Source organism: Vombatus ursinus, unplaced genomic scaffold (assembly GCF_900497805.2).
Source record: "Vombatus ursinus unplaced genomic scaffold, bare-nosed wombat genome assembly UNPS02004573.1, whole genome shotgun sequence".
In the NCBI taxonomy this organism is placed as follows: domain Eukaryota; kingdom Metazoa; phylum Chordata; class Mammalia; order Diprotodontia; family Vombatidae; genus Vombatus; species Vombatus ursinus.
In genome coordinates this window covers 736738-758396 of record NW_020944351.1, presented here as the reverse complement: position 1 = coordinate 758396, position 21659 = coordinate 736738, and the positions used below count along the sequence as shown (strand labels likewise).

The 21659-nt window shown below is 41.9% G+C and overlaps 2 protein-coding genes across 6 annotated transcripts in view; one reads left to right on the top strand and one right to left on the bottom strand.

Moving 5' to 3' along the window:
- FAM122B (family with sequence similarity 122B) overlaps positions 1 to 14548 on the bottom strand; it is a 45910-nt gene extending 31362 nt beyond the window's left edge. The window contains exons 1-3 of one of the 2 annotated variants that reach the window (XM_027838032.1): positions 14466 to 14548; positions 13886 to 14081; positions 12326 to 12404 (exon numbers count right to left, since the gene is read on the bottom strand). In XM_027838032.1, the coding sequence (XP_027693833.1) occupies positions 12326 to 12404; positions 13886 to 13998 (192 nt within the window). In that variant the 5' untranslated portion in view covers positions 13999 to 14081; positions 14466 to 14548. Of the gene's footprint in view, positions 1 to 12325; positions 12405 to 13885 lie in introns of both variants that reach the window. The other variant, XM_027838041.1, reaches the window with a different exon arrangement.
- LOC114024848 (protein FAM122A-like) overlaps positions 14522 to 21659 on the top strand; it is a 41604-nt gene continuing 34466 nt past the window's right edge. For 2 of the 4 annotated variants that reach the window (XR_003566959.1, XM_027838075.1), the window contains exons 1-2: positions 17951 to 18231; positions 21573 to 21651. Coding sequence is in view for 3 of the 4 variants with exons in the window: in XM_027838075.1 (XP_027693876.1) it covers positions 18131 to 18231; positions 21573 to 21651 (180 nt within the window). In the remaining variant the exon portion in view is untranslated. Of the gene's footprint in view, positions 14655 to 17950; positions 18232 to 21572; positions 21652 to 21659 lie in introns of those variants that run through there. The other 2 variants (XM_027838063.1, XM_027838054.1) reach the window with 2 other exon arrangements.

Sequence of the window (21659 nt, the reverse complement as noted above, 5' to 3'; positions counted from 1 at the left end):
CTTAAGGAAAATCACTCGGGCACCTAGGTGGCACAGTGAACAGAGAACTAGGCCTGGGTCAGAAAGTCCTGAGTTCAGATCCAGCTTCAGACACTTACTAGCTGGGTGACTCTGGGCAAGTTACTTAACCTCTGTCTGCCTCAGTTTCCTCATCTATAAAATGGGGATAATAATAGCACCTACCCCCCTCCCAGGGTTGTTGTAAGAATCAAATGAAATGAGCCACATGTACAAAAACATTTATAGCAGCTCTTTCTGTGGTGGCAAAGAATTGGAAATTGAGGGGGTGCCCAGCCATTGGGGAATGGCTGAACAAGCTGTGGTATATGAATGTAATAGAATACTATTGTGCTATAAGAAATGATGAGCAGGTGGACTTCAGAAAAACCTGGAAAGATTTGTATGGACTGATGCTGAGTGAAGTGAGCAGAACCAGAACATTGTACACAGTAACAACAACATTGTGCAATGACTGGCTTTGATAGACTTAGCCCTTCTCAGCAATGCAAGGATCTAAGACATCTCCAAAAGACTCATGATGGGGAATGCTATCCACATCCAGAGAAAGAACTATGGAGTTTGAATGTAGATCGAAGCATAGTATCTGCTCTTTTCCTTTCTTCTGTTTTGTTTTGTTTCTTCTTTCTTGTGGTTCCTCCTATTGGTTCTAATTCTAATTCTACAACATGACCAATGTGAAAATATGTTTAATAGGAATGTATATGTAGAGCCTATATCAGATTGCATGCCATCTTGGGGAGGAAGGTGAGGAGGAAGGGGGAGAAAATTTAAAATTCAATAGCTTATGGAAGTGATTGTTGAAAACTAAAAATAAATTAACTTAAAAAAAAAAGAAAAGATATAGATGGGTTTCATCAAGCATTGATACATGCATTGATGAAATTAAAGATCCTTTGAATAAATAAAAGATGCCTAGAGTAAAAAAAAAAAGAATCAAATGAAATAATATTTGTAAAGCATTTAGCACAGTGCCTGACACATAGTAGGCACTATATAAATGTTTATTCCCTTCCCCTTCCCTATGGGGAGAGACTAGAGCCAGAAAGACCAATTAAGGGGCTATTGTAGTAATCTAGGCCAGAAAGATAGCTAATTTTAAATTTTTAAATTTTTAAAAGATAATTTTAACCTCAAGTCTGTGAACTTGTTCTTTTAATATTTTTATAAATGTATGATGGTATAATTGCTTTTCTTTATAAACTTGTGCATTTTATTTTATTCATTTAAAACATTACTTTCAGAAGGGGTCCATAGATTTCACCAAACTGCCAAAGGGGTCCACAACCCAAAAAAAGTTAAGAGCCCTGGATCTAGGTGAAAAGTATGGAGTCCGAACTAAGACAGTGGCTATACGTGTAAAGAAAAGGGACTGGATGTAAGAGATGTGGCTGGAGTAAGAGCAACTGACTGGCTATAGAGAAGGAGAAAGTGAGGAGTCTAAGATGACCCCAAGGTTAAGAATCTGGGGTACTAGAAGAATGGGAGTGCCTTCAACCCAAGGTAGAGAAGTTTGGAAGAGGGCTAGGTTGGGAAGGAAGATAGATAATAAGTTCCATTTTGGACATGCTGAATTGAGATATCTCTAGCACATCCATTTTGAAGTGTTCAATAGGTAATTGGTAATACAGGACTGAAGAGAATGAGAGAGACTGGGGCTAGATATATAGATCTGTGAGTCACCTGTATAGACATAGGAGCTGATGAGGTCACCTACAGCCTTAGGGAACATCCCCTCTTAGTGCTCATAAATATGGGGTCTAGCACTGGAGACTGAGGAAGAACATATCAGACAGGGAGAAGGAAATGCAAGAAAGAATATTGTCCCCAAAACCTAAAAAGGATAACGTATCCAAGAGAAGACAGGGATCAATAGCAGAAAAGGATGAGGACTGACAAAAATCCAAAAAACATCAAATCTGAGAATTATGGGACCACTAGTAACTTTAGATAGGGGTAGTTTTAGCTGACTGATGAGGTTGGCAAACAGACTGCAAAGCACTGAGGAGTGAGTGAAAGGTGAGAAAGTAGAAGCAATGAGTACAGACATATCCTAGGAGCTTGGCTGAGAAAAGGAGTAGAAATATAAGATAATAGTTGGGGGATGATAGGGCCTAGTGAAGCTTTCTTAAGGATTGAGAGAAAAGGAGCAAGAGATAGGGAGAGGTTAAAAATGAAAGCACTATGGTATCATCTGCTGGAGAAGATGGGATAGAATGGGACCAAGTTCACAAGCAGAGGAGATAGACTTGGCAGTGATAAGAGCAACCTCATTACCAGAGAATGGGCTAAAGGAGGAAAGAGTGGAAGATCATGTCAGGGCTTGGAGATGAAGGAAAGGTAAGAGGAGAGGGAGCTCATGATACAGGGCCTCAATTTTCTCAGTCAAGCAAGAGCTGAGCTCCTCAGCTGATACCAGGGAGGAGAGGGAGGTTTGGGAGGTGTGAAGAGAAAAGAGGTTTAGAACAGTATCTGTGGGGAGTAAGATACAAAATCTGTTAAGTTAAGAATAAAAGGATTCCCTTCCTGCAGGGATGGCCCAGTTGAAGTTGGATGACACATTTATACTATATGAAGCTGGCACCATTGTTTGTTTGACTTCCTCCAGCTTTGCTCAGCATCTCACAAGTAGGAACAGATAACACAGAGTGCAGGAGTAATGCAGGACTAGGGTTCTGCAGGGGGATGAGTAGTAACAAGGACAGACAAGGGAATGAGGAATTCAAGAGTAGACAGTAGAGAGCTGAATGGATTAACTACAGGAATGAGATTAGGAAAGAAAGTGAAGTCAAAAGCAGGGTAGTAACTTGAGAAAGGATTGAGTAGTGAAGGGATTGGAGGCAAGGTATGAGGCTGAAAGGGAGAGATAAAATTACAGACGGTTATGGTCAGCTGAAGGAATGTCACAGATTTTGATTAAGGAAGCAGAGGGTCATGGTCTGACCATCCCATATGTGACTGAAGTAAAGTGTATGAGTAAGGTCAGGAGATTAGAGACAATTGAGGAATTCTGTATGTATTGAAAAAAGAGAGGCCGCAAGCCCAAGGGCTTCACTGGTATCTTCAGGATGTCAGGAGAAAGTGAAAAATTGAACAGAGCCTCGGTGGCTACCTTGTGGGAGGACACGGACAAGTTAAGTGAGCGGGCCAGAATGAGCTGTGATCTACAGGGTTAGGGGGAACATCCCAAATCACCATCACAGATCCATCTGAATATCTGAGAATATTGACTCTTTCTATTCCTGTTTTCTTACTCCTCAAAAAGGGAAAACCTTTACTGCTAAACTCTGAACGGGTGATTTGGCAAAGGATGAAAACATCAGGCTGATAAATGTAGAATAGTGCTTCAGGAGAAGTAGATAATGGGAAAGAAAGCATGTAATGATGGGATAAGGAATGAAAATAAAAATTCTATGATCCCTGTATTAATGGCATTTTTGGGCAGAAAAAAGGAGCAAGAGAACAAGAAGCTACAAATGCAGAGTATCTAGGAAGTCTTAGCATAGCTTTAAGCTAGTATAGGTCACAGACTGCACTAAGACTTCTGGGGATACCCTGTTTAAACACAGAGTCAAGAAAACAAAAACAAGAATTATTGAAAAGAGGCTAGGAAAAAAAGTCAAAAAAGAATTTAGGTACAATGACAGCCAGTTTATCATAAGGTCATTGTCGTGTCCCACCCCCCCACCCCCAAAGGACACGTACATTTAGTTTGCCAGAATACAGGCAAACTAAAATACCAAGTCACTTGTTATGACTAGTATGTAAGTCTTGAGAAAGATGTCAGAAACTTAACATTCTTCTAAGACATTAAATACATAATCAAGTAACTGAGCAAAAATTTAGTGATATATTACAAAAATAGACCAAGTTACTAAAAAGAATTTGAGGCACATTTTGGAATTCAGGGACTTACAAGAAAAGAGATAAAAAAAAAAAGTTTGTTATTTACAGATTATTCCTAAAAGACCACTAGGTGTCGCTCTTTTAAAAGCTCTAACAGGCCCTTACCAGGATGCTTTGGACATTATATACATGTCTCTTAAATCTTGTTGCACCAAAAAGATGATAAGCTTCTGCATGTGGACCTAAGATAAAATCCTAATTTTCCTTACTAACTAGACCTAGTACAAATCACCTGACCTTTCCATGATTCTGTTTCCTAATCATAAAATAAGGAAGTTAGAATAGACTTAATCTTTTTGTAGCATGGACTCCTTTGGCAGTCTAGTGAAGACTATGAAGTCTTACAATAATGTTATTAAATGCACAAAATAATACAATACAAAGTAATACAAAGAAACAAACAAGTAAAACAAAGAAAACAAATTACATTTAAAAAGTTAAAAATCTATTTACAGTTATCAAATTTATTTTTTAAATATACAAACCTCAGGTTAAAAACTCCTGGAACAGATATCTTCCAGCTCTCAATCTTATCCCCCCAGTGTTCTCAGCACAGTGCTGGGCACATAATTTCATCAATGCATCACCACATCCACTACTTCTGTCAGCTTTTCATAGCAAGGACCACATCTGTCCTGTTCTCTGGAGCTTATATCATGGCCAACATAAATGTTTTCTACCTAGTTCAGGGGCACCTACCTTTTCCTGGGAAAGCATCATGTTGAAGGCATCAACAACTGAATAGAGATGGACCAGATAAAAGTTGAAAGGTCCACAGATCACATTCACTCTTTTAAAGACCTTGAGTTAATGGCCCCTCATGGAAGCAGATAATTGTAGAGTGGGACAGGACCTTCAGGATCAGCTAGTGCAGGGGTGGAGAACCTGCAGCCTCGAGGCCACATGAGGCCTTCTAGGTCGTAGGGTGTGGCCTTTTGACTGAGTCCAAGTTTTACAGAACAAATTCTTTTATGAAAGGGATTTGTTCTGTGAAGTTTGGATTCAGTCAAAGGACCACACTTGAGGACCTAGAGGGCCTCATGTGTCCTTGAGGCGGCAGATTCCTCCACTCCTGAGCTAGTCTAACCCATCATTTTACAGAGGATGAAAGTGAGGACCAGAGAAGCAGTGTCTTGCCCACAGTCATTCATTCAGTTTGTGGCAGAGCTAAGACTAGCTCTCCTGCTTCTCCAGCTTTCTTACCACCCCAAGATACTGTAAGCAATATTTACAAATCTGCAAATGTTTTTATGAATAGCAAAACTGTGTGGCACATTCTGCAAGTCACTCTTGCCTTGGATTTCTGATCTTTATTACTTATGTAGTTGGGTTTGGGATTTGGTCCAGACCTATGATTTCAATGGTGTTGGGAGTCTCTCCACAGATGTAGGTTGGCAACTGTTGGGAAATGTAGAATATGAGAGTGTTTCCTGGAGCACTGAAAAGTGAAGTGACTTGCCCAGGATCACACAGTCACTTTGTATCTGAGGCAGGACTTAAATCCAGATCTTCATGATTGGGGCCAGCCCTCTGTCCATGAAACGATGCTGCCTTTCATGCTGTTATTATTACTAAGAATTGTAAGAATACTAACAACAACTGTGCCTCTCCTTCAGTTACATAGCTGTGTCTGGCTGGAACAAGACATGTTAAATGACATTAAATGCTGGCTAGATCCTCTATGGAGAAGTCTTAGAAACACATGCTTAAAGACATTATCTCCATTTTACAAAAGGGAAAACTGAGGGCCAAAGAGGTTAAGACATTTGTCCAAGGTCACACAGTTATTTAAGTAGCAAACCTGGCTTGAGAAACGCTAAATCAAAATGAGCCAAGGTGAGCAAGGAAAGCTCAAGACAATAAAAGGCATGATGTTTTAGAGATGTCGGAAAAAGAGGAGGATCCAAGAAAGGACAGGACTTATGATCAAAGGGACTGGATGACAATTAACAATCAAAAGAAAGCAGAGCAGCTCAATTCTTACACTGCTTCCATTTACTCTGTCAAGGACAATGACTGCAGGACTGGAAAGGACAGAACCGAAGTGGAGCCAATCCCCAAGATTAGATTGCTTGATGAAGTGAAGTCATCTGGCCCAGATGAACTACCATCCTCAAGTATCCAAAGACCTGGCAGATAGGATTGTTGGACAGGGTTGCGAGGTCCATTGCCCTTTCCACTATAATACATTGTAACTTCCTGGTATGTAGATTTGTTAGCCATTCCAATACGGTCGGCTGTTTTGTTTAAAAAGAAAATTAGCAGCCACAATGAAATACTAGAATTTTACAGTCCCTTCTCCTCTTTTGAGACTTTGCTAGATCTGTGACCTCAATGATGTATATATTCCTTCCACGGAACAGATCATAGCTTATCCATGCCTTCTCGTTCTGCCCAGCCCTTCTAAAAGGCCTCTGTAGAATATCTATCCAATACTCGAGAGGCCTTCCTCTGGGTCATTTAATCTTCTGTGGATAACAGTGAAATACTTAAGACTGTCAAGCTGTCATTCTCACTTTTGCTATGGGTCACCCACCTCATCTTCTGGTTCCACTCTCAACTCACAGAAGATAAATAACATCTATAATGGTGATAATTTCCAAGGTTGCTTCTAGCTCTGAATCCTGTGATTCTAAGGTTATAGTTTTGGCCTTGGTGTTCGTCACCAAGAGTTCCTGAAGCCTAGGTGGCTGGTGTAATCCCTGTGGAAGGCAGGGTTGGCTGGAGGTACTTGATGCTTTCTGCTACCTCCTCCCTCCTGGATAGGGGTGGCTGAATCCTTCCCAGAGCTTTTCTACATCCTGCCTGGGGGACAGTTTCGCTTTGAATGTGATCTTTTTTCTGGTCAAGACTCTTTCCTTCCTACCCCTTTTCTCTCTAGAGATTTCATCAGCCATACTCTACAACAATTAGCACTAAGGTCCACCTGTTATCACCCTCTAATTTATGGAGTTTATATCAGACCATCTGAGCCAGGAAGACCTGAGTTAAAGTCCTGCTTCTGACATATACCTGCTGTGTGACCCTAGGCAAGTCCCTTTAACTTCTTAGTCCTCTAGACAGTTCTCTAGGACTTTAGAGGCAACTAGGTGACAAAATGAATAGAATGCTGGGCCTGGAGTTAGGAAGACCTGAGGACAGATCCAATCTTACACACTTACTAGTTGTGTGATTACATCACTTCACCTCTGTTTCCCTCAGTTTCCTCAACTGTAAAATGGAGACAGGTATAGCACTTACCTCCCAGGGTTGTTATGAGGATCAAACTAGATGATATTCGTAAAGTGCCTGGTGAGTAGTAGGTACTATGTGAATGCTAATTAATATTATTACTATTAAGTTGCAGGGAATATGTTCACCTACCTGCACTGATAGGGGAAGTTTCCTCACCAATCAGTTCCCAGTACCGATATCATCATCTACCCTTACTAAAACAGTAGATGAGGGGAATGCTATAGATATATTTTACCTGGATCTTAGCAAATCGCCTGATAAGAAGAAAAAGATGGAGAGATGTGGGTTAGGTTAGACAGTGCAATTAGATGGATTCGGAGCTGACCTGACTCAAGAAATAGCCATTAATGACTTCACGTTAACTTGAAAGCAAGCCTCCCATGCAGTGCTCCAGGGATCTGTGCTGTTTCACATTTTTATCAATATCTCAGATAAAAGCATAAAGAGCATCCTTATTAAATCTGCAGATGACACAAAGCTAAGAGGGATACCTTATACACTGGGTGATGGGCTGAGCATCCAAAAAGATCTGGAGAGATCTGAAAATTGGGCTGAATCTAATGAAAATGTGTAAATGAAGTCTTTCACTTGGGTTGGAGAAATCAATTTCACAAGTTCAAGACCAGGTAATATGGTTAGATAGTAGTCTATCTGAAAAGGAGCTAGGGATTTATAACAGACAGAAAGGCTCAGTAGTAGTCTAAAAAATAAATGTAATATTAGGCTAAATTGAAGGGCCTTTCTTCCAGGAACAATCTTCTGACCTGGTTGCACTACTTCTGGAATAATGAGTGCTGTTCTGGGTCCCAGATTTTAGGAAGGACACTGATGATAAGCTGGAGAATGTTTAGAGGGTAACCAGAATGGTGAACGACCTTAAGTCCACACCATACAAGAATCAAGTAAAGGAACTTGGAATGTTTAGCATGGCAAAGAGAAGAATCAGTGGGGACATGAAAGCAGTCTTCAAGTATTTTAAAGGCTGTTACATGGAGGGGGCGTCTAAACTTGTTCTCTTTGGCCCCTGAAGGCAAAACTAGAAACAATGGGTTGAAATGACAAACACTTGGCTGGATGTGAGGAACAACTTTCTAACAATCAGAGTTATCCAAGAGTGGAACAGGCTAGCCAGGCAAGTGGTGAATTCTCTCTTCAAGTCAAAATGGGATGACCACTTGTCAGGTGTATTGTGGCAGGGATTCTATTTCTGGCATGGATTAGACTCCACATCTCTTGTGGCACCCCCTTCAGCCCTCAAATTTCTCTAATTCCATATATACAGTACCTTGCACAAAGGACACAAGTACTAGAATAGAGGATGTTTTTTGGCTAGGAAAAAACAAATCCAAATAATACCTAACTTATATTTCACCTTTGGCAACTAAGTGTTCCACATGACTTTTCTAGATAATAAAACTGATCTGCTTACACCCTCTTAAGGTTTTAACCACTTGGAATGGAAATCTTTTAAAAACATATTACATACACATTTCCCTGTCTTAAACAGTTTATACTGAACTTAAGTGAATCTTTTCTCAATAGGTCAAGGTCATTGCAAAAGTTATTGTATTGTACAGTATTATGTCTTCAGGGGCTACTGGGGTGCCACAGACTGTTTTTCCCTAAGCTAAATGGCACCAAATTGCTCTGCATTTTAAGTTCCATCTGCTTTTCATTAAGTTTATGTCCTCTGCTATCAGACTATGATCTATCACTTTTTACTACAACCAGTGTGCTTGTTTCTAACCCTAATCACCCTTAGCCTCACTGAATTTGAAGCTTCAGGTGCTGTGGGCTGGGAAACCAGGTTGTTTTATACCTTGTGTTTTTACGATTTGCTCAATCTGTGGTCTCATTGGTGTAGCCCCTCTAACTGTGAAGACTGAAGCCCCTCCCCCTATGCCTTTTCATCTCACAAGAGGAGACCTAGCTAATCAAAGTAGCTCATGTACTGAACACATGTTCAGTGGGCGATGGCTGCTCTTTCTAGTTGTTCCATCTTGTGCTTAAATAGAATAGTCTTGATGAAATACATTCTTACAAGGCCTCACAAACTGACTATCTACCACTTAAATAGAACTGTCAAGGAACACAACTCCTGAAACAGATGTAGCAAAGGTGCAATTCTCAGCAGCACACTGGCAAAATGAAACAAGCATTGGACTTGTTAGCCAAGAGACCTGAAGGTTGGAATTCCAGCTCTGTCAAGTCACAAGCTCTTAGACTCAGTTTCTTCATTTTTACTTGCATTACCTATTCACATTATTTGCCTGCAGAATGTGCTTTGGAAACAGGAGTTACTGTCCAGTTCTATAAATTCCCCCTAGCCCCCAGGATCTACCCAATGCATTGGCATTGCATTGGCACTAGGTCTACTGGCAACAGACATCTTCAATCACAGAATACCAACAGACTGGTTGCTCTTGGAGCAGAGGTGTCAAGCATGTGGCCCACGGGCTGCATACAGCCTACTACACTCCTGAACATGGCCCAAGCCAGATTAAAATGGAATTGAGAAATATACAACAAAATAAATACAAATTCAATAAAACACAGATAATATTACATTTTACCACTAGGTCAATATGCAGAGCCCTCAGCAATCCTATGTATGGTTTAGGGCCCTCCTGTTTCTATTTGAGTTTGACACCAATGCTCTAGAGGATTAATTATTTTCATTATCAATATGGTTATGTCAAACATAATTTAATCTCTTCTTCATGGCTCAGGGCAGTATTACAAACCCCATTATTGCACTGGGCTGAATTACAATGATGTCTCCAGAGGCTACTTCAGTGCCAGGCATCCTTTGACCCTACATTCAGTGGCCTGGAAATACTATTCTTTTTTAACATTCTGCTTTTTATGATTTGGTCATTTCCTGATGCTGATTTCCTGATATGTCTCTAACACCTACATTTAATTTGCTGTTTTTACTCCGAGATGAGCTAGAAAACCAGATTTCTTTGTATATCATAGGTGCTTATTTACTAAATGGTTATTTCAACCAATTTAGGTGGAAACCTTAAAAAATCCTCTCAAATAGAATATAAGCACATCAATGAAACTGTTCTCCAATCAATATCTTGTCCTTCATGTGTTACAGCTAAGACTCATTCTAAAGTCAGGTTCTCCATATATCTTCAATTTAGGTCATATTGTTGGTCAGGTTGCTAAATATCAGAAGAGATGTTAAGTATTTTCAAGATTTTAAAACTTATACAACTGCTACAAGTCAAGTCACATCCCATTAGTCACCCTACCTATCCAGTGTCTCAGAATAAATGAGAATTTGGATATACAGTCCAGGGCTCCAGGAGGCAATTACCCTTTCTCTTGACCACACTGAACTGGGACTCAGTATTTTTCCAGTACTTAACTTTGTTCCTCTGGAAAGATGGATTATACCCTTCCCCAGCTGTGGACCATAAATCCCTTCCCACCCCATTTCCCAAAATATCCAAACTGATCTGAATTGTTCAAGATCAATACAGAGATGACAGGAGTTTAGAGGAATTCTGAGGATACAAAGATGAGGTTTTTTTTCTATCCACCTTGCAATATAGCACTGGATTCCTTCTTGTTCTAAGAGCAGAGGCCCTCCCCATTTCTCTGCATGGCTACAAATCTAAAGGGTCTCTCCCCCAACTAGATGTGTCCTGTCTTAACACCTTGGGGAGGGAGGGCTCTATTTAGTGTACCTAAGCAGCCAAGCCCCACTCAATTCTCAAGTTTCTAAAGACTTGACTTTAAACTTTTATAGCCTGAATTTTGGCTACTTAGGAATGCAATCTTCCCTTTGTAATGTTGTTACTTCCCCCATTTTAATGTTTAACGTTGCTACTTTTTAATGTCATTTAATGTTGTTATTGCTCCCCTACACACACAATGCTATCTCACCTAGTCAAGATTGGGGAAACCAATTAAGTGGAGAACTCTATTATATTAAGTATGATTTAAACTCTTCTTGATGACATAGTTTCATTATTATGCTTGTTGATCATGGTTTCCATTGTGATGTCCTCAGTTGTCATCATATGTCATTTGCTCCTATACTAAATGGCTTCAGCTGCTGTGCTTTTGGTTTTTCTGTTTTTCATTCTATTTGTCTCCTCTTTTGCTTGCAACAATATTATCAATTCTTGCTGCTGGTGACTGTGCCAATCAACCTCTCCTTTTAAGGCCGAGTAAATTCCAATGCTATCTTCTCAAACAGCCACAATTTCCCTGCCACTAACTTCGATGATCTTTCCCTCCTTAGACTTCTCAGGATAACTCTGTACTTTGTATGTATCCTTATGTTTCATTTTGAAATACAGTAGTTGTCTCATCTCCCTACATCATAACCTCCATGAGAAACATTTGTTATCTCAAATGGTGCTCAATACATAGGAGATGTTTAATGTTTGGGGATAGGGAGAGAAATAGGAACCTGATTTGTGATATCACTGATAAATGGAACTCCCTAGGAAATAAACTCCTTTCCTCCCAGTGTTTGGGGGAATTATTGAAAATAGATTAATAAAACCACATTCTAATTTCTTCTAACTCTTAACAGCTAGTAATGGAATAATATATTCCTCAAGAACCTTAGTAGTAAAAAAAAAAATTTGTTGGTAAATCTTGTGGTAAATCTTCAGAGAACATTAAAACATAATGGGGAAACTTTTTTAAAAAGGTCTATATATTTTTAAAGTAGTATAATCCCATAGAGAGTCATCAAATCATATAATTTTCTATTATTTGATTTTTTTCATCTTGGGACAATTAGAAACATTGTGAGGTATAACTTAAAATTAATATTGACTTCCTTTAGAATTATATACCAACAAATGATAATTACTCCTAAAAACACAAATTCCCATAGAAGATAAATTTTACAAGGTCTCTAAAATTGAAAATTGCTACTTACAGAGTAAACATTAAACAACAATCTCATAGGTTGATTAGCTTTTTCCAACAATGGCCGAATGCTAAATTTCTTGCTACTATGACATATCTAGCACTTAATTATAAGGAAAAGCTATATCTGAAGGGTAAATATTTTCTTTCCTGTCTTTAAACAGTTCAGATAGGGATAGAGACTGGACCTGTGATTTCATATGTATAGGAAACCAATGCAGGTCAGTACATTCTCTGCAATTCAGATATTTACTGAGAAACTTACCAGACTGTGACGGTTCATCACTGTTGTACTATTCCTCCGGGTTCGGATTACATAAGGCTGAAAAATCTGTGAATTATCACTGGAAAATAAGAAGAACTGTTACCAAATCTCCTTATCAAAGACATTTTTACTTGTTTTTTTTTTTTTTTGTCAAACTTTCAGCTATTATCATAGACTCTAGGTTTCAACCTTCTCTTTTGTAGTCAGGTTAAGCGACTGACTGAGGTCTCCAGATTCCTACCCCATTGTTCTTTGCATTAGCACATATTGCCTCTTAAATGAATACTTCACAATCACACAATCACACAAAAGAACTATGTATCTCATGATTCAAGAAGCAACAGTACATTTCTAGAACAGTCTAAATCTTGGTCAAGATTGTTATTATATGTTATTTGCTCCTCAAATCTGAAAAGTCATAGGCCAGTCTCTGTTAGAAGCATTGGGCCTTTTTGAACTTCTGATCTTAACCATATGAAAACAACCTCAAATAACCAAGCCATCCTTCCCTCAAATTAAAAAAAAATTAACAAAGAAAAAGGACACTGGTCAAAATAGTTCATATACACCTAAGTTGATACAAATAAATGTTCAACAGGTTGTTCCATATTTCATTTTGTGCTTAAATAGGATATTCTTGATGAATTCCACAACTACAAGGCCTTATAAATTGCCTATCTGGTCAAATGGAATTTTGAAAAATGCTACTTATAAAATAGTGATGGAAAAGATCTGGGAAATACATATATACAAGAATCCCATTAATGTTTTAGTCAGTCTAAAAATACATGACTTGTCCAGTTAATAAGCCAACACTAAAGTTTAAGATTACACAATTTCCTAAGTCTTCTAATCTTACAATTTCCTCAATCTAAACTACATTTCAAAGGGGTTTTTTTTTTGGCTGGCATTAAATGAAAGGACTGTGATCTGTATCCTTAGATGGAGTGCCCACACTGGCTCGTATGGGTACAATCACAGATCCTTCAGTGCATCAAAGTATTCCTGGAAACTAACTTTAGGTTCTGTAAATGATACAATATTTCCTACTACGAATCACTTCCAATCACCTCAAGAGAAATGGCTTCATCATTAAACTGTCAGTTAAAATATGCTTTAGTGTAGGTTCTTTCTTTGTGATATTACAGGGAGGGCAAATCCCTCAATGCCTCTCGAAACAGGTGTTAAGCTGAAGCTCCGGAAGTTTCACATTGACATTCGCTGCTCAGAATCAGGGAGGCCACACAACCTGTCAAAGCGGGCAGCCAACTCTGCAGGTCACTTTACATCAAGGCCAGTACTCAGATTCCCCCCTTCAAGTCCTCTTCCTCCAAACTGTCATCCCACCCTCATACCGGACCTGCTTAACCCTTTTGTAAGCATGCCCGTCTTCCCCTCCGCACCCTCCCCCTGCCCCGCCCCGCATCGACTACACTTCTCGGTTGCCCTCAAAAACCCCCGGGTCCAGAGTCTCCCAGTTGCACTGGAGAGGGTAGGTGACCTGCTTGGGGGCCCGGAGCCTAAACTCTGTATTCCCCACCCCCACCACCTCCTACCCACCTGAGCCCATGGATCAAGGGAGCACTGTTGGACCTCCTCAGGCTGCCCCCATCCGGGGGGTCGGTGGCAGCAGTCGGCAGCTCCAGGTCCAACTCCATTTTCTCCTGAGCCATGCCGGGAGGCTGGGTATCGGGATGTGGGGATGGCCTTTGGCTACGATCGGTTCTCAGCTCTGGGTTCTCTCGGCTCCCACTCACTGCAGGACAGGGAGAGGGGGAGAGAAGGAAGCAGCAGGAGGAGGTGGTGGCTCTAGAAGGAGAAGGGGAGGCTCATACTGCCGCCTTCCCCGGGGCCTACAAACATCGCGGCCACCCTGGCAGCCGATCACACGATGCAGGGCAGAGGCCCAGCACTGGTAGGACCTGGGCCTGGGTCTGGGTCTGGGCCTGGGCCTGGGCCCAGCCCCCCATCCTCTGTCCCGGGACTTCGCCCCGCTAATTCTAGGTTCCCCACTCCCCTCCACCCGACCAGATAAGGGCTACAGATGCAGTCAATCCTCCTCCTCCTCCTCTTCCTCAGGCCGGCAGGAACAGCCCCGGAGAACCAGCTGGCGGGTTGGGGCCAAAACAAAAACTACAACCTGCTGCCTGTACTGCTTCCGTCGCCGTCGCCACAGCTTCCGAAGCCTCAGCAACAGCAGGCCCGGCCCTCTTTCCGCCACTCCTTCTGGGCGTTCTGTGACCACCCAGGCAAGTCAGCTCTTAGGAAGCATGCGCAAGAAAACAACTCCGCGAAAAGGGGGAGCCTTTGCCGGAGGCGGGGCGCTCAGGTAGTAACTATTGGCAGATGGGCCCTGGCGCTAGAATTTGAAAGGGACCAATAGGCTGGTGGAATACGAGCAGGTCTTTCTAGGAAGGGGCTCGGGCCAATGGCTGGAGGAGAAAGAGTAAGGACCCTAAAGCCCCTCAATTTCTCCTCACTCCGACCTTCGGATGACTCCATGGCCAATCAGGGAAATTACCTAAATCCGCCAGTTCTGGTGGTCTTTCTTTGGAATGGGGGGGAAGGGAGACTGATTTCTTATTGAACTGGAGTGAACGTTTGTGCAGCTTTTTAAGACGGTCAAGTGGGAAGCGCTAGGTCAAAGGGAGATAAAGGAAAAGGGAAAAATCTTGTCAGAATTGTATGGTTCTACCTCCACGCAATTTTTATAAATCCTTCCTACTCACCCCTTCCCCCCTTTTCGGAACATGCCATTTATTGTCCTTTTGCCCTTTAAAGATAAGTAGGTGGAAAGACTCATCCTTATTTTTTTTTACCAGTACAATTAATTTAAGTAAGAGCAGCACCAGTGTATTAGATAGAGCGGTGGAACTGGAATCAGAAGGACTTAGGTCCCAGCCCCTCCCTCCTCTGACAAATTATCTGCTGTGTGATAAGGGACAGATCATTTCACCTCTCAGAGCCTCGGTTTCTGCATCTGTAAAATGGGGATAATTACAAGGTTGTGAGGAAAGAGTTGTATTGCAAGCGTCCAAGAGCTATAGAAATGCGACTTATAAAATCTGTAAAAGAAAGAGAGCAGGAATTCAGTTCCAACAAATACTTATTAAGCGTGTGCAGGAGGCAAGACAGCTGATCCTGACAATCATGATTCAGAGGCATGACTTCAGCCAGAGGATGGCTTTGAATTCCTGGCTCTGCTGTTGACCTTCCAGCTTTAAAGCAGGTAATGTTTTGTGAAAACTGGAATCTCTTGAGCCTCCATATGGATATAGCTCAGGGGGAAAATCCTGTTGGTACTTGAAAACTGACTGCACTCCTTTCAAAAATACTTTAAGTTCACCATATCAACTTGCAAACATGTTTTACCTGCTTGTTTCCAAGAAGCTGTTTGTTCTTGATTATTCTCACCCCATTTTAACTGCTCTTTTACTTCTCAACCCCGTTTTCAATTTGTAACACTGTATCATTTGCCTGAAAGGCAATGTGGCATTGCAGGTAGGGGACCAGCCAACCTTGGAGGCAAAAACACTTGGGTTCCAATCTTGTTTATGACACATACTAGCTATGTGACCATGGGCAAGTAAGCAATCTAGCTTGGATGTGTCTCAGATGTTTCTTAAGACCAAGTTATAGATGAGTTTCTGATCTGCCTCTGTGGAAGGAGCCCTATGTGGGGAGTTCCCAGGCCTCATGCAATTTGGGGTCCAGACCACTCTCCCCCCACCCCCAATCATTTTGTACTCGTTGATTCATTGTTTGTAATTGTTGTCATATTCCTTCTATGTGTTTTAATTCCCCAACAATTTCCACAGAGCAGAAAGTATATTTGTTTCTTTTCTATTCCCTTCACCCCCCCCCCCCCCCCAAGTGACCCAATCTCTGGAAAGATTGGGTGGCAAATATTTACGGAATGACTAGTGGATTTGGTCCCTTTTGGTGAAGAGTTTTAAAATAGATTTGGATCACCAATAGAGGAAAACACAAAAAGAATATGAAATCAATAGAGGAAACTAAGTTGTTTCTTTGGATAAGGTTGTCTGATATTTGTTCAAGTTCCTACCCTGTTTCTTTGAGGATTTATCTGATGTGGGAGGTTGGGGCTTTGGTCTTAATTTGCAACGTTATTAGTTATAATGGCCGGAAAGTAAGAGGGGCTTAATCCTGATAATAGGGTGAGACCAGATTGCGATATTCTTTGGGGAGTACTGTTTCTAGGTAACAGGAAATTGATGACATCACAGATCCCATTGGCATAAGACAAGTAATGCAGAGGAGGAATTGATATAGTTGGTGGATGTGTCTTTGCTATTTATTTGCTATCACTCGTTGAAGATGGCAAGCAAAGAAGATTGCTCCTGCAATGATTTAAGGTAAAATGCATTTGTAAAGATTTTACTTTCAAAATTCATTGTGGGGTTTTTTTTTTTGAGGGGGTTGGTTTTTTTTTGTTTGTTTTTGTTTGGTTGGTTTTTTTTTTTTTTTTTTTTTTGGTACTTGAGGATATGTGGGGACCTCTATTTTCATCAATATGTATAAATCCCACATCGGGGGAAAGGGAAACTGCCTCGACCCGTATAGAACATGTTAAGAGGTTACCACAGTTGATAGTGTGTCAAAAGGCAGGACTTCAACCCTTTTGTTCCTGACTCCTAGAACCGTAGATCTAGAACTGGAGAGAACTTAGAGAACGTCTAATTCAATCATTCTCATTTTAAAGATGATAATGGGACCCAGAGAAGTAAAGTGATTTATTTGTCTAGCGTCCCACCACGGGAAGTGGCAGCCTCAGAATTTGAATTCGGATCTCTCTTTACAAACCCTGAGCTCTTTCCTCTACATCTTGGTTCTTCCAAAACCTAATCTTTTATGAAGTTAATTTGGGGGGGGGGGGGCCTGGAAGAGGTGTCCTGTATTCTGCTGTGTTCAATATTTGCCCATGACTTTGTGTTCTCTCTGACACTTTGGCTACCGTCTTCTACATCCTCCCGGGTTAGTTTGCTGGCTTTTGCCTTCTGCATCTTGAGTTTTCCAAGGCAACTAAGTGCCTAATCGCTCCAACTTGTAAAAACCGAGTTGGACAGGCCCCCTCTCTCCTCTCGCCCGCTTTCTCTCCTGCGCACCCACAACAAAAGCGATGGTCAAAGAGAATCGTCCTAGGGGCCCTTAACCTGGGGAGTAAGGAAGAGGAGAGCTAATTTTCTAAGCGTCCCCCGGAAACATGGCTGGGGAAGGAGAAGGGGAGGCAGGATGCCCGATGCCGGCGCTTGCGCCGTAAGGCCGTGCTGTCGGGGCGGACGTGGGGGCGTAAGCGTGCGGGGCGGACCCTGCCTGCTCTCAGGAGGCGGCAGGTTGCAGTTTTTGTTTTGCCCTCGGCCCTTCCGCTCCTGGGTCCCGGGGGCTCAGAAGGAGGGCCGGCGGCAGCCGCGACCCCGGAGCGTCGGCGTGCTAACTTGTCCCTGAGGCCGAAGGGAAGGGGCTGGGGGTGGAGGGTGCCCAGGAAGCTGCCGTGCCCAGGCGTGAGGCCAGGGCCCAGAGCATGGGGGCCGGAGTGGCTAGGCCGGGCCCTGCCCCCCGCCGTGCTCTCTGCTGCTGGGCGGGCCTCCAAGCCTTGAACCGGGCCCCCGCCCACGGCCGCCCCGGGTTGGCAGCAGCATGAGCCGCCCCGCCGTCTAGAGTTGCCTCCGCCTCCTCCATCCCCATCACTCCCCACTCCTGGTCCCCGCCCCCCTCAACCCCCCCCCCCCCGCGCCCTGGGGTGAATGGGAGCCCAGAGCTGAGGCCCGGCACCTGCCCCCCGCCATGGCTCAGGAGAAGATGGAGCTGGACCTGGAGCTGCCACAGGGCACTGACGGGGGCGGCCTGCGGAGGTCCAACAGCGCTCCGCTCATCCATGGGCTCAGGTGAGTGAGGGCTAGCTGGGCGGCCGAGGATGCTTGGGGGGGGGCTGTGCGCATGCGCCCCGCATCCGCTTCAGCAGGTGTTTCTTCACCCATCTCCCCTCCTCCATCATTTCTTCATCCCTTTCAAACCAACCTTCCTCTATTATCTTCTTCCCACCTCGAGCCCAGCCGGTCAACAGTACCGGCTGACCCAGGCGCGCGCTAGCTTGCCCCGAGGTTGATATAGACACCCCGTCCTGGCTGGGAGCCCGGCACCGAGTGCCGCAGCTAATTGCTGTAAAGTGGAGCAGGTGCTTTTCCTGGTTTTGGCTAACTTTCTTCACCATCTCTAGCCCTCTTCTAGGTAACTCTCTCTTATCCCCCCCCTCCACCCCCCCCAGTCGTTGTGCTCGCGTTCATTTTTTGTCACGCTTGGACAATGCTGCTTCCCCACACCATACCAGTACAAATATACTCCCAACTCGAAGGGCAGGGTGGAAAGACACTTTCTCTGAACGGAAAAGGTGTTGCAGAAATGTTACACCCTGAATGTATCAGATGACAGTAAACATTTCTGACAGTGGCAACCAAAATATGTACTTTTAATGGCCCAAGAATTGAATGCTGGTATAGTAGTTTAACTTCATTCTTATATCCTGCTAATGTACATATGCTCAATAATTAAGATGGTAGGTAAAGAGCTGGAAGGGACCTTAGAGACCATCCAGACCAACTTCCCCTCATTTTTCAGATGAGGAAACTGAAATGCAGAGAAGCTAAGTGACATATGTGTCCCAAGGTCATACAGATGATGATATCTTAGATTTGAATTCAGGTTCTTTGACTCTTGATTTCGGCATTATATCCACTCCAAACTTTTTGAGGTAAAGAAGCATGAACTTCTATGCAGCATAAAGTGAAAAGAAAATTAAGTTAAAAAAAAAAGTAATGCATAGGGTCGAGGAAGTGCAGCAAAAAGATGCTGAATTTAGAGTTATAGGACCTGGGTTAGAATCTCAGTTCTGCCACTTCCTGACTGTGTTCTTGAGCAAATCACTTAATCTCTCTGGGCCTCCATTTCCTCAGCTGTATTATGAAGGAGTTGAACTAGTTGGTCTCTAAGGCAGGGTTTCTTAACTTTTTGTGAGTCATGGACTTCTCTGGTAATCAGGTAAAACCTATACATCTCAGAATAATGTTTTTTGATAATTGAAGGAAATGCTAAGTTTCAGTTAGAGGTTAGTGAAAATTAAGATGTGATTTTTTTTCACCATCCAGGTTTATGGACCCCCTGAAATCTATCCACAGACCCCATGGGCCCTAGGTTAAGCCCCTACTCTAAGGTCACTTTCAGCTCTAAAATCCATGAAATTTTGAAACTAAAATCCATGAAACTATGAAAGTATTTTATCTAAATAGGCAGATAGGAGATGGCAGCCACCCCAGCAAGAGGGCCTTGTGGTGTGTTTATATTTGAGAAGCTTGAATGATTTAGAAAATATAGGATTCTGTTGTGATTTTCAGCTTTTATTTAGGGCCAGTAATGAATGGGGGAAAGCATTGATAACAGGGTTGGTCAGTGATGGAAGGTTTCATGAAGGAAAAAAGTAACAGCTCCCAAGAGGATGAGGAAAGCCATTTGCTTGTCAAGAACCTTCAGTGATGGTCAAAGCATCAAAGATGGCATGGAAAACAAGTAAGGAAAAGCAGAAAACTGGGAGACAAGATAGATATTGGAGTGAAATTGATTGAATGTTGCATCTGTCAGATTTTCTGCTTCATCAAGGTACTCGTAGGGTCTAAGTTGAAAATATGGTTTAAATGAGGATAAAACATTCCACTCAGGAGAAGCTGAGGGCTTAGAAATTGAAGGGACCAAGTGCCTCCAAAAAAAAAAAAATTGGAGCTCAAGCTACCTCCCTGGGTGATTTAGAGGACTTTGCTCACAAAGCATTATGCAAATGGAAGCTTATTATAATGTACTATTATCTGCCTGAACACAAGGAGGGCTGGACCTCCATTAGAGGTCCTGTCCAGGGTTCATGAAGTAACACTAACAATGCTATTTTAGCTGACACAAGATTTGGTCAGAGGTTAATCCACAAAGTTCCGGAAGGTATTGTAAGCTTTGACTTCCAACTGGGAAATTTGGATTTTTACCTAGGCTTCTTTCAGTTCCACTATGTATGCCGTTCATTTTTTTCCCTTTTCATTGCCATTCCTTCCTCAATACCATTCCAGGCCAAGACAGCTTTTTATTCAGCACTTGTTAAACATCCTTTCACTTCTTTCAAATAACTTCCTGAACTCATTTAATGATGCCTCTTTAAGAAATCCCACTGTCTCCTTTGCACCAGCATTTGATAGTTTGTGCTTCTTAACAAGTTCTTTAGGGCAAGTATTAATCTGGTTATAGAGTTACCAGGCTTTTGTATAGGTGATTATAAGCCTAAAAGTCAGTGACAGATGTGTTTTATCGTTCTCAGTTCTTTATAATCCCTTTTTGTTTTTTCCATTTGGCTAGTTTTATTACTGGGATAAGCAACAAAATAAAATTATTGGTAGAAATATCCCTCTCTTCTCCCCCACCCCTCAGCAATGAGTAAAAGATATAAAGATTAATGTAGTTAACTACTTTCCTAGGCCTGTCATTAAACAAAAGATTTCTCTGAATCTTTGAGTTGTTGTTTCTTATATTTGAATTTATTTCTTCTGTAGACTAAAGACTGACTTCAGACTTGAATGAGGAGAAAATTCCGTTTTATCATGGCTCAGAAACTTAGGAGATGAGTTTACTTATGCACCAGCCATTCACTTTCATCCTTGTCACCTAGTTCTATGAGTGAACTACTAAAGAACAGTAGAGTCCAGGGAGTCAGACAATGATTCCTTTCAAAAACCCTTGTATGGGAAGTAGAAAATGGGGGATATTTCTGGAGTCTGACATGTTGGATTCCCCCTCATTCAAGTGAAAAGGTGATTGCTTAAAGGTAATCTGGGACTTACATTTTGGAGCCCTGCTCTTAACTTTGGATGACAGGTATAAAAGCCATACTTTGAACTTCATCTGAAAGTGATACAAACTTAATACTAAATTCCCAACATTGTTATTCATATTAGAAATGTAACTAAGGATGGAATGCCCCAGTTTCTGGGTTCGCATCTAAATTTGGTTGGCTAATTGTGGTGCTAACTGTACTTTGAATCACTCTGTGTTTTTTTTATCCATCTCTGAATAGCTGTTAAATTTGGGGACATAGTTCTCAAACATTTGAAAGGCAGTTTCTTTCTTTCTTTTTTTTTAAATCACCTATGATGGCCTGTAACTATATTTGACAAATATATTTGTGTTTTGGTTTCAGTGACAATTCACAGGTATTCCAGGCTGATATGTTAAGAACCAGAAGGAATAGTACTACATTTTTAAACCGGCACAACCTGGTAAGAAA